This window comes from Mesocricetus auratus, unplaced genomic scaffold (assembly GCF_017639785.1).
Source record: "Mesocricetus auratus isolate SY011 unplaced genomic scaffold, BCM_Maur_2.0 Super-Scaffold_15014, whole genome shotgun sequence".
In the NCBI taxonomy this organism is placed as follows: Eukaryota; Metazoa; Chordata; class Mammalia; order Rodentia; family Cricetidae; genus Mesocricetus; species Mesocricetus auratus.
The window spans coordinates 17,558,443-17,570,722 of NW_024429186.1; the positions used below are offsets into that span (position 1 = coordinate 17,558,443).

At 38.9% G+C, this 12,280-nt stretch overlaps 1 protein-coding gene across 1 annotated transcript in view; it reads right to left on the reverse strand.

Annotated features, from left to right (window-relative positions):
• LOC101840898 (cation channel sperm-associated protein subunit beta) overlaps positions 1–12,280 on the reverse strand; it is a 177,062-nt gene that overhangs the window by 19,203 nt on the left and 145,579 nt on the right. The window contains exon 19 of the mRNA XM_040742620.1: positions 1,966–2,301. Coding sequence (XP_040598554.1) covers positions 1,966–2,301 — 336 coding nt within the window. The remainder of the gene's footprint in view (positions 1–1,965; positions 2,302–12,280) is intronic.

Consider the following 12,280-nt stretch of genomic DNA (forward strand, 5'->3'; position numbering starts at 1 on the left):
TTACAAAGCACTGTGAGCCTCACTGACTCCTTCTCTGTCTAGAAAACCATCCTCTGGCCCTGTCTTAGCTCTTTCCCTGTTACTATGATAGAAACCCTTCTGAGAGCAGCTTACAGAAAGAGTTTATTTCAGCTCACAGTTCTAGGTACAGTCTATCCTGGTGGGGAAGTCAAGTTGAAGCAGCTGGGCCTGTCGTCCACAGCCAAGAAGCAGAGAGCAGCACACTAATGCATACTGGTGTCGGCTTGCTTGCTCCACTTCACAGAGTCCAGGTGAATGGACCCAGGTCTTCCCACATCAATGAATGTGATCAAGACCATCCCTCACAAGTATGCCCAAGGGCCTTTTCCCCAAGGTAATTCTTATTTGTCAAAGTTGACAACAGCAACCCTCATGAGCTCTGAGCCTGGGATGACAGAGCTCTAAGGAACTGCCCCCTCCTTCTTCAGCATACACAATAAACCTGATTCTTAGCTACCAGCGCTTGTCTCCTGAACATTGGTGTTTCTTTCACAATGACGATTCATGCATGTGCATTTAGACCTTAGTTAAATCTTAATCATTGCCAGCAAGTGCAAATCTGTCCTGCTTATGTGTATAATTTCCATGCCATTGGCTGTAACCAGCAAAGAAGTCTGGCAACCTCAAGCAACAAGTGGTTCTTGTTGATGACAGATCTGCTTCAAAAAAGCCTCTGCTGTGAGCTCTCTCATGTTCTTATCTGTAAGCTATGTGGTTTCAATTTACAGTATTTATGTTTTCCTTTTTCCAATTGCTATCTAGCCCTGCTGCTGGTAGCTGTCTCAGGACTTGGCCTTTGCTGGCTAGTGTCTGTAATGACTGAACTAATCCTATGACTTCAGAGAAACTTCAGCCCTGACAGTTTTGGTTTCACATACTTAAAATTCTTCAGTCATTATATTGTGTGTATAAGATGTTTGTGTGTTCAAGTGTGGGTACATAGATGCCATGGCAAGCATGTACATGTCAGAGGACCACTTTCTGGAGTCAATTCTTTCTTTACATTGTGGGATTAAGTGGCCTAAGTGCTTATATCCACTGAGCCACCTGGTTAGCCCTCACATTTTTCATAGACATTGTACTTTTATTCTTTTGTTTATCTATCTCTCTACTTATTTAATAGTATGTGTGTGAGTGCATAATATGTGTGTTGCATATTAATGTGGGTATGTGCTCTTGGGAAGGTCAGAGGGCAACCTGTGGGACTTGGTCCTAGCTCTCTCCTTTACTATGTTGTTGTGGCTCTCAGGTAACAGTCTTGGGGAAAAGCACCCCAGTATGTTGAGACATCTTTCCAGCATAGCTCACAAGTTTTTATAATAAATATAAGATATAGTATACTATATCATGTAAAGTCCATTTTGGCTTGAATTAAATACCTCAAATAAGTGCTAGAGAGATGGTTCAGTGGTTAAGGGCACTTGATGTTCTTATAGGGGAAGTTGGTTTGATTCCCATTACTCACATGGTATCTTACAACAAGTGTCACTGAGTTCCAGTGGATTTATACCCATTTATAGCCTCCATGGGCAGAAATATGGTACAGATACATGCCAGTAAAACACTCAGATACAACATAAAAATAAACCCATTAAAAATTAAGACAAATATTACCACACCAGAGAAACTGAAAGGTTTTCATGTAGAAGGAAAACAAAAAACTATGCTAAAATTGATATAAGCTTCAACTGTTAATTTACCTTAACTTTCTCATTTATAAAATGACTATTATATAGACTTTTAGGGTGACTATGAATATTAAAAATATCTATAAATAATTTAATATAGAGCCCACAATGTAGTCTTTAACCATAATTAGAACATACCTCTGTTAGTAGTAGTGTTCTAGGAATGATGGAAAGTAAAACAAATATCAAAGAGTTATGTTTTATACTTAAGAAAAGAAATAACTCCTTTTTACTCTTTCAATGAAAGCAAACTTACCTCTTGTATTAGCCATCACCTTAAGTTCATAATTCTCTTCACGTCCCACATCAATATACTTCACAATGTTTGGGGATATAAATTCATGATCATCTTGTTGAACCAAATAATTACATGGTCTTAAATTTATACTCCAATCCCGTCCATTAGATGTGCTAAAATTGTATAAATACCAGGACCTTGCTGGGAAGTATAAAGTTGATGTTATTTTATGTGGCATGGTAGCCAGTGATAAAGCATTCTTCAAATCTAGAATTTGTATGATCATGAAGCTGCTGTATCCAGGTTTCACCACAGTCTTTTCTACATCTGAGTTGCTAAACACTGCTGCATGACCTGGAGGTAAAACACAAGATTTTGTATAAAAGAAAACAGTTCCCTCTTTGAGCCCCCTGGCCCACACCTGCCAGACCCCTCCTGCCACCAAACCCTGCAAAGGGACCTGGAGGCAGAAGAAAGCAGCCAGCATCATTGGTTGCCATTCTGGTCTTGCCACTCCACCCTCCGGGGGAGAGAGAAAGAAACAGAGAGAGAGGGGAGAGGATAGAGCCTTGAACCCATACCCACCAGAAGAGGGAGAGACTCCCCCATACCCCCTGGAAGAAGAGATGGGAAGAAGACAGTATAAGAACACATCCAACAACAGAAAGATTAATGTAACACCACAAGAGTCTTGGCAATCTGTGGGACCTTGAGAGTAGAGCAGTATTTATTCCTGGCATACAGATGGATTCTGGGAACCCATACCACGTGGAGGGATGCTCTCTCAGCCTGGACACATGGGGGAGGATCTAGGCCCTGCACGGGATGATATGACAGACTCTGAATATCCCTTACTGAAGCCCTTGCCCTCCCTGGGGAGTGGAGGAGGGGATAGAGTGGGGGTGATCAGATAGGAAGATTGGGGCTGGGGGAGGAGGGGAGGAAGAGGGAACTGTGTAAAAAGTTAAATAAAAAACTATGAAAAGAAAGAGTCTCAGGACTCTACTCAAGCAAGACCTGACAATTCCAATGGAAATGAAACAGAAGAGAATGACCTTAAAAACAAACTAGTGAAAATTATAGAGGCCCTCAAAGAGGATATCCCTCAAAGAGAAAATCCCTTAAAGAAATGAAAGAAAACACAAGCCAAAAAATGCAAGAAATCAACAAATCTCTTAAAGAAAGCAAGAAAAGCCAAGAAAAAAATCAAACAGATGAAGGAAACAATTCAACCAGTTCAAGACCTGAAACTGAAATAGAGGCAATAAAGAAAACACAAACTGAGGGAATTCTGGAAATAGAAAAGCTAAGTAAATGATCAGGAACTACAGATGCAGGCATGACAAGCAGGATACAAGAGATGGAAGACAGAATATCAGGCGCTGAAGATAAACTAGAGTAAATATATTCATTGGCCAAAGAAAGACTTAAATCCAATAAATCCTTAACACAAAATATCCAGGAGATATGGGACACTATGAAAAGACCACACCTAAGAATAATAGGTATAGAAGAAGGCAAAGAAGCCCAGCTCAAAGGTGCAGAAAACATATTCAACAAAATCATAGAAGAAAACTTTCCCAACCTGAAGAAGGACATGCCTATGAAAGTACAAGAAGCTTACCAAACACCAAATAAATAGATTGGACCAAAAAAAAGTCCCCTTGACACATAATCAAAACACCAAACCTATAGAATAAAGAAAGAGCAGTGAAGGAAAAAGGCCAAGTAATATATAAAGGGAGACCTATAAGAATCACACCTGACTTTTCCATGGAAACCCTGAAAGCCAGAAAATCCTGGACAGATGTTCTACAAACACTAAGAGACCATAGATTCCAGCCAAGATTTCTATACCCAGCATAACTCTCAATCACTATACATGGAGAAAACAAGATATTCCATGACAAAACCAGATTTACACAATATGTATCCACAAATACAGTCACACATAAAGTTCTAGAAGGAAAATTCCAACCCAAGGAGATTAACTACACTCACAATACCATAGGCAATGGATAATTTCACTTTACCAAAAACAAGAAATAGGGGGGAAACTCACACACAATACCACTACAAAAAACAAATCCAAAACAAACAAGAATCAACAATCAATGCTCATTAATATCCCTCTATATTAATGGTTGTTGTTGAATTCTAATTTTAAGCCATGATGGTCTAATAAGAGACTAGTCAAAGGAACTAACAGAAGTTTTGACCCAATTGGGTTTAATAGACATCTATAGAACATCCCATCCAAACACAAAAGAATATACCTTCTTCTCAGCACCACATGGAACCTTCTCTAAAATCTACCACATACTTGGAAATAAAGCAAACTGCAAAAGATACAAATTGAGAGCTGAAATCAAAAAAATAGAAACAAAGAAAATAATACAAAGAATCAATGAAACAAAGAGTTGGTTCTTTGAGAAAATCAACAAGATAGACAAACCTTTATCCAACCTAACCAAAAGGCAGAGAGAGAACATGCTAATTAACAAAATCAGAAATGAAAAGGGTGACATAACAACAGAAACTGTGGAAAACCAGAGAGTCATCAGGTCACACTTTGAAAACCTGTACTCCACAAAATTGGAAATTTTGCAGGAAATGAGTGATTTTCTGAATAGATATCACTTACCAAAATTAAATCAAGAACAGGCAAACAATTTAAATAGACATATACCCACTAAAGAAATAGAAGAAGCCATCAAAAGTCTTCCAACCAAAAAAAGTCCAGGGCCAGATGATTTCAGTGAAGAATTCTACCAGAAACTCAAAGAAGAGTTAATATCAATACTCTTCAAATTGTTCCAGACAATAGAAACAGAGGCTACAATTACCTTAGTACCCAAACCACACAAAGACACTGTAGAGATAAGCCTTTTCCTTGCCAGCTGCTTTGGTTTTCCCCACCAGTCACTCTGCCACGTGGTAGTCCCCAAATAACACACAAGATGCAGTATTAATTATGAAGCTGTTGGCCTTGTTTGTTTCTTACTGGCTAGCTCTAACTTAAGTATTTAACCCATCTAAGTATTTCTCTCACCGGACAGACATCTTACTTCTCTGGTGGGCTACATGATGACTCCCTATGTTTCTCCTACCCAGAGTCCTCCTGGACTCCTAGTCCCACCTATCTTGCTTCCCTATTGGCCAACAGTGCTTTATTGACATATACACAGGACTTCCCCATCATCTCCTCTTTTCTGTCTAAATAAAAAGGAAGATCTTAACTTTAACATAGTCAAATTATATATAACAGAGCAGCTATCAAGCAAGAACACAGTTACAACATTTTGTCTATCAACATTCAGCAAGATTTAAATAAAATATCATCTATCCTATCCTTGTGAGTCCAAAGTCCTATATATAGCTTATCTTTTATTATAACTAAGGGAAACTATAATTATAACTATCTGTCTTCAACTCCATCAAAGACCACAGAAGGATAATATATAAGCACTAGGATTGACAGAGACATCTTGCTACCTGGACAGTCACCTGAATTTTCTCTGTAATGGTGGGGCATCCATCTTCAGCCTATAGGCCACAGTGTGTCTAGAAGACTTTTCAGCAAAGCAGGAAATTTCAAACTGTCCATCTGCATCAGCAGTCTTTCAGTCATTTTTCTGTGTCCTACAGAAAGTCTCGTAGACTCTTCCATGAAGCAGGAACCCTGAAGGACTGTTTGAGTTCGGCAGTCACTTTCCTGTGGGTCCTATATGTCGAGTTTATACAGCAACAGTCAAGCAGTCCAGACAAGAGCAGTTTCTTGCCCAAATGGCTAATCTTGCCATGTTGAAAGCAAACTCCATAACGAGTTTCTTCGATGCCTATCTTCCTCTCAAACATTTCTCATTGTCAAGAAAAACCCTAAACCATTTTAAATGCCATTTTCTAAAGGTCTTTGAAAGATTTGAAGACTGTCTATCTATCTCAAATATATTTCTGTATATATAGAAAACCTAACTTACCTAACTATAAGTTCTGACTATTATAAGTAACTATCTACAGTCTGTATTTAATTATGCATTATTTTTTAAAATATCAATATACGCACATATACTGAAATATACATGTCACAAAATTGACCTTGAATTTGTATCAATAAATGAAAAACCATACCAATATAAAGTACTCATTTCCATACCATAATCCCCTTTTTCCTTTAAAAAGAGATTAGTTGTGATCATTAACCAATTATAAGCAACCCCATTCAAATGAAAACAAAGATTTATAAACAATATGGGGATTTGGACATTGCTCATTCCAAACTGCTTCGTGCTGGATGGGGACGCTGTTCATACCATGGGGATCATGACAAAACTCAGAAACCTGTATAAGTCCTTATTTTTGGGGTCTGTAAGACTGCATCATCTTATATGTTTCAATTGTTGGAATACCTGGCCCACTGTTTCCGGGGGTCTTGGTTCATCAAACCACAGAAGCCTGGAAGGAATCCTCAGCTTTCCATTTTCTGTAGAAACATAAACAAAAACTCTTTTCCAAAGTAACATATTCTTATACTTAAATTTTGAAGTCAAGGCATTTTCAAAAGATATAAGTTGAATTAACTTAGCAGCATTTATAATCAAGTGTACTTTAGTAGTTTTTCCTTCCTTAGCAATCAAAAAACTGAAAAACACAATAGCATACAGTATTCAGACTCTCTGTGTATTTTCCATCTTTACGTGGCTTATTTATTTATCTATTACCATTACTCTCTTTCTTTTACTTTTATTTATCTATTTATTTCTCTGAGACAGGTTTCTCTGGAAATCTGCCTGCCTCTGCCTCTGCCTCTGGATCAAATCCCACCTGCGTGTGCTTCTCTACCACTATGCCATTTCATTGTCTCTCTCAATCTTACATATATTTTTAAACACACTGTAAACCTTTAGAGGTTTTTCTTCATCCAAGTCTGACTTTACTCTAAATCTTTATGTTTTTCTGGCCACGTGTATTATCTGTTAAGACCGAGGCTGTTTAAACTGCTGTTTTTCCAAGATGGCGGACATAAGTGTGATTCCAGCTCACTGTCTCAGTTTATGCTGAGATCCAGCAAAAGATGCCGAGTTGGAGATGTGGTCACTGCCACTTCCAGCTGTACGTATATACCTTTCAATTGTTAGCAGAGGCTCTTTTTTTTTTTTTTTTTTTTTTTTTTTGGTTTTTACGAGACAGGGTTTCTCTGTATTGTTTTGGAGGCTGTCGGTCCAGCCCAGCCTCGAACTCACAGAGATCCGCCTACCTCTGCCTCCCGAGTGCTGGGATTAAAAGCGTGCACCACCACCACCCGGCGTTAGCAGAGACTCTTAAAAGAACCTTGCTGGTTTTTTTCTTTTCTTTTTTTTTTGACTTATGCTGAGTCAGGAAGACTCGCTTGAGTGCGCCTAGTGAGTCTCTGCTTATCTCTAGCAAAACAGAGCCCACCTGAGAAAATGCTACCACCAAGAACCCATGCTTTTTTCCATTCTTTTGTTTCTAAAATTCCTTTAAAGCTTTTGTCATTCTATGTGGAAATTCATGATCCCACACCTGATCACCATTTGTAGAGTGAAGACTTTTCCTTGCCAGGTGCTTTGGTTTTCCCTACCAGTCGCCTGGGCTCTGCCACGTTGTAGTCCCCAAATAACACACAAGACACTGTATTAATTATGAAGCTGTTGGCCTTGCTTGTTTCTTACTGGCTAGCTCTGACTTAAGTATTTAACCCATCTAAGTATTTCTCTTACCAGACAGACATCTTACTTCTCTGGTGGGCTACATGATGACTCCCTATGTTTCTCCTACCCAGAGTCCTCCTGGACTCCTAGTCCCACCTATCTTGCTTTCCTATTGGCCAACAGTGCCTTATTGACATATACACAAGACACAAGTAAGATAGGGAACTAAGGACCAATCTCCCTAATGAACATTGATGCAAAAACTCAATAAAATACTGGCAAATTTAATCCAAGAAAATTAGAAAAATCATCCACCATGATCAAGTAGACTTCATCCCAGGAATGCAGGGATGATTCAACATACGAAAATCCATCAATGTAATCCAACATATAAACAATCTAAAAAAGAAAACTCACTTGAGGCTGAAAAGCCTTTGACAAAATTCAACACCCCTTCATGATAAGGGTCTTGGAGAGATCAGGGATAACATGAATATACCTCAACATAATAAAGGCAATATACAGCAAACCAATGGCCAACATCAAACTAATGGAGAAAAACTCAAGGTGATTCCTCTAAAATCAGGAACAAGACAAGGTTGTCTACTCTCTCCATATCTCTTCAAAACTGTACTTGAAGTTCTTTCAAGAGCAATAAGGCAACAAAAGGGGATCAAGGGAATACCATAGGAAAGAAGAAGTCAAACTTTCACAATTTGCAGATGATGTGAAAGTCAACATAAGTGACCCGAGGAATTCTACCAGAGAACTCCTACAGCTTCAACACCTTCAACAAAGTGGCAGGATTCAAAAAACTCAGTAGCTCTACTATATAGAGACAATAAATGTACTGAGAAAGAAATCAGAGAAATATCAGCCTTTACAATAGCCACAAACAACATAAAATATCTTGGGGCAACTCTAACCAAACAGGTGAAAGACCTGTATGACAAGAACTTTGAGTTTTTAAAGAAAGAAATTAAAGAAGATACCAGAAAATGAAAAGATCTCCCATGATCTTGAATAGGTAGGATAAACAAAGTAAAAATGTCAATCTTACTCAAAGTAATCAACAGATTCAGTGCAATGCCTATCAAAATCCCAGCACAATTCTTCACAGACCTTGAAAGGACAATTCTCAACCTTATCTGGAAAACCAAAAAACTCAGGATAGCCAAAACAACCCTATACAATAAAGGAACGTCAGGGGTAATCACCATCCCTGACTTCAAACTCTACTATAGAGATATAGTAATGAAAACAGCTTGGTACTGGCAGAAAAATAGACAGGTATACCAATGGAATCGAATTTAAGGCACAGATATTAACCCACACACCTATGAATACCTGATCTTTGACAAAGAAGCTAAAACGACAAAATGGGAAAAAAAGCATCTTTAAGAGATGGTGCTGTCATAACTGGATGTGGCATATAGAAACTGCAGCTGGATCTATATCTATCACCATGCACAAAACTTAAGTCCAAATGGATCAAAGACCTCAACATCAATCCAGCCACACTGAACCTCTCAGAAGAGAAAGTGGGAAGCACCCTTGAATGAATTGGTACAGGAGAACGCTTCCTGAACATAACACCAGTAGCACAGACACTGAGATCAACAGTTAATAAATGGGATCTCCTGAAACTGAGAAGCTTCTGTAAGGAAAAGGATGCACCAACCCCACCCACATCTGACAAGAGGGCTGATCTCCAAAATTTACAAAGAATTCAAGAAGCTAGTCTCCAAAACACCAAATAATCTAATTAAAATTGGGGTACAGAACTAAATATAGAATTCTCAATAGAGGACTCTAAAATGGTTGATAGACACTTGAGAAAGTGCTCAACATCCTTAGCCATTAGGGAAATGCAAATCAAAACAACTCTGAGATGCCATTTTACTCCAAAATGGCTAAAATCAAAAACACCAGTGACAATTTATGCTGGAGAGAATGTGGAGAAAGGGGAACACTCCTCTACTGTTGGTGGGAGTGCCAACTTGTACAGCCACTTTGGAGATTAGTATGGAGATTCCTCAGGAAAATGGAATTCTGTCTACCAAAAAATTCAGCAGTTCCACTCTTAGGCATATATCCAAAAATTATTACATTAGACACACAACCACATGCTCAGACAAATTGCAACTCAAAACAATGTGAAGAACCAAGACAACATGTCTCCTATCAAACCCACTAGTCCCCTGGATGTGTTTCTAGAGATTTGAAGAATCATCGAACTGTCAAATGTTTCAACTGTGGCAAAGGGACTGTAAACAGGGTGTTCCTAAAAGCAATGTTTTTTTTCTAAGAATAACACAAACAGAATGCCCCTTCCTTCTGGAATATGCAAAAGGTGTCCCAAAGACAGGCATTGAATTAATGAATGCAAGTCAACAAGGGACACTCAAGGTAATGTTTGGCTGTCTGGAAACTCCTGGAGGGGTCTCTTACAGGTCCCTATGCCACATTTATTTTAGTTGTTTCCTATCATCATGGAGGAAACTCCTTCCCAGGGCAACTACAGAACATAATGCCTATTTTAAGAAACCATATTGTCTATTCATTCAAGGGTACCTCCCACTTTCTCTTCTAAGAGGTTCAGTGTGACTGGATTGATGTTGAGGTCTTTGATCCATTTGGACTTAGGTTTTGTGCATAGCATAGGTATGGATCTATCTGCAGGCTTGTAATGTCCACATCCAGCACCCTGCTAAAGGTGTTAATCAGCTGTAGGAGTTCCCTGGTAGAATTTTTCCATCATTTATGTAAATTATCATACCATCTGCAAATAGTAAAAGTTTGACCTCTTCCTTTAATTTTTATCCCCTAGATCTCTTTTCTTGTCTTATTTCTTTAGCAAGAACTTCAAGTACAATATTGTAGAGATATGAAAAGAGTGGACAACCCTTGCCTTGTCCCTGATTTTAGAAGAATTGTCTTGATATTCTTTCCATTTAGTTTGATGTTGGTGCCTTGAGATTCTCTCCATTTAGTTTGATGTTGGCTGTCAGTTTACTGTATACTGCCTTCATTATGCTTAGGTATGCTCCTATCCTCTTACACCTGTCAGAATGGCTAAAATCAAAAACACAAATGATAGTTTATGCTGGAGAGGATGTGGAGAAAGGGGAACACTTCTCCACTGTTGGTGGGAGTGCTCACTTTAATAGCCACATTGGAAATCAGTATGGCTGTTTCTCCAGAAAATAGAAATCCGTCTACCTCAAGATACAACAATTCCACTCTTAGGCATATTACCCAAAGGATGCACATTCATACAACTAGGACATCTGTTCAACTATGTTCATAGCAGCATTATTTGTAACCTAGATGTAACCTGGAAGCAACCTAGATGCCCCTCCGCTGAAGAGTGGATAGAGAAAATGTGGTACATTTACACAATGGAGTACTATTCAACGGAAAAAAACAATGGAATCTTGAAATTTGCTGGCAAGTGGATGGAAGTAGAAGAAACCATCCTTCCTGAGTGAGGCAACCCAGTCACAAAAAGACAAACATGGTATGTATTCTCTCATATATGGATTTTAGACATGGTGAAAAGGACTACCAGTCTACAATCCACACCTCCAGAGAATCTAGGAAACAAGGAAGATATAGAGACATACATGTCTCCCAGTGAAGCAGAAATGGACAAGAGCTCTTGAACAAATGGGGAACATGGGGCAAGGGAGAGGGAGGTAGGAGAAAGAAGAGGAGAGAAGAGAATAGGAGGGATCAGGAAGGTTGAGTGGGGAGAGGAATAGAGGAGAGTAAGAAAAGAGACACACCAATAGAAGGAGCCACTATAGGTTTAAAGAGAAATCTGTACAAGTTGGCACTCCCACCAGCAGTGGAGGAGTGTTCCCCTTTCTCCACATCCTCTCCAGCATAAATTGTCATTGGTGTTTTTGAATTTAGCCTTTCTTACAGGAGTAAGATGACATCTCATAGTTGCTTTCATTTGCATTTCCCTGATGGCTAAGGATGCTGAGCACTTTTTAAATGTGTCTTTCAGTCATTTTAGATTCCTCTCTTGAGAATTCTCTATTTAGTTCTGTACACCACTTTTTAATTGGATTATTTGGTGTTTTGGTGACTAGCTTCTTGAGTTCTTTGTAAATTTTGGAAATCAGCCCTCTGTCAGATATGGGGTTGCTAAATATCTTTTCCCATTCTGTGGACTGTTGTTTTATCTTGTGGACTGTGTTCTTTGCCTTACAGAAGCTTCTCAGTTCCAGGAGGTTCCATTTATTAATTGTCGATCACAGTGTTTGTGCTACTGGTGTTATATTCACGAAGCAGCCTCCTGTACCTATTCATTTGAGGGTACCACCTACTTTCTCTTATAAGAAGTTCAGTGTGGCTGGATTCATGTTGAGGCCTTTGAGCCACTTTGGAAATCAGGATAGCAGTTCCTCAGGAAAATGGGAATCAGTCTACCACAAGATCGAGCAATCCTACTCTTAGGCATATACCCAAAAGATGCACATTCATACAACAAAGACATCTGTTCAACCATGTTCATAGCAGCATCATTTGTAATAGCCTGAACCTTGAAGCAACCTAGATGCCCCTCAACTGAAGAATGGATGGAGAAAATGTGGCACATTTACACAATGGAGACTACTCAGTGGAAAAAAACAATGGAATCAAAGGGAGAG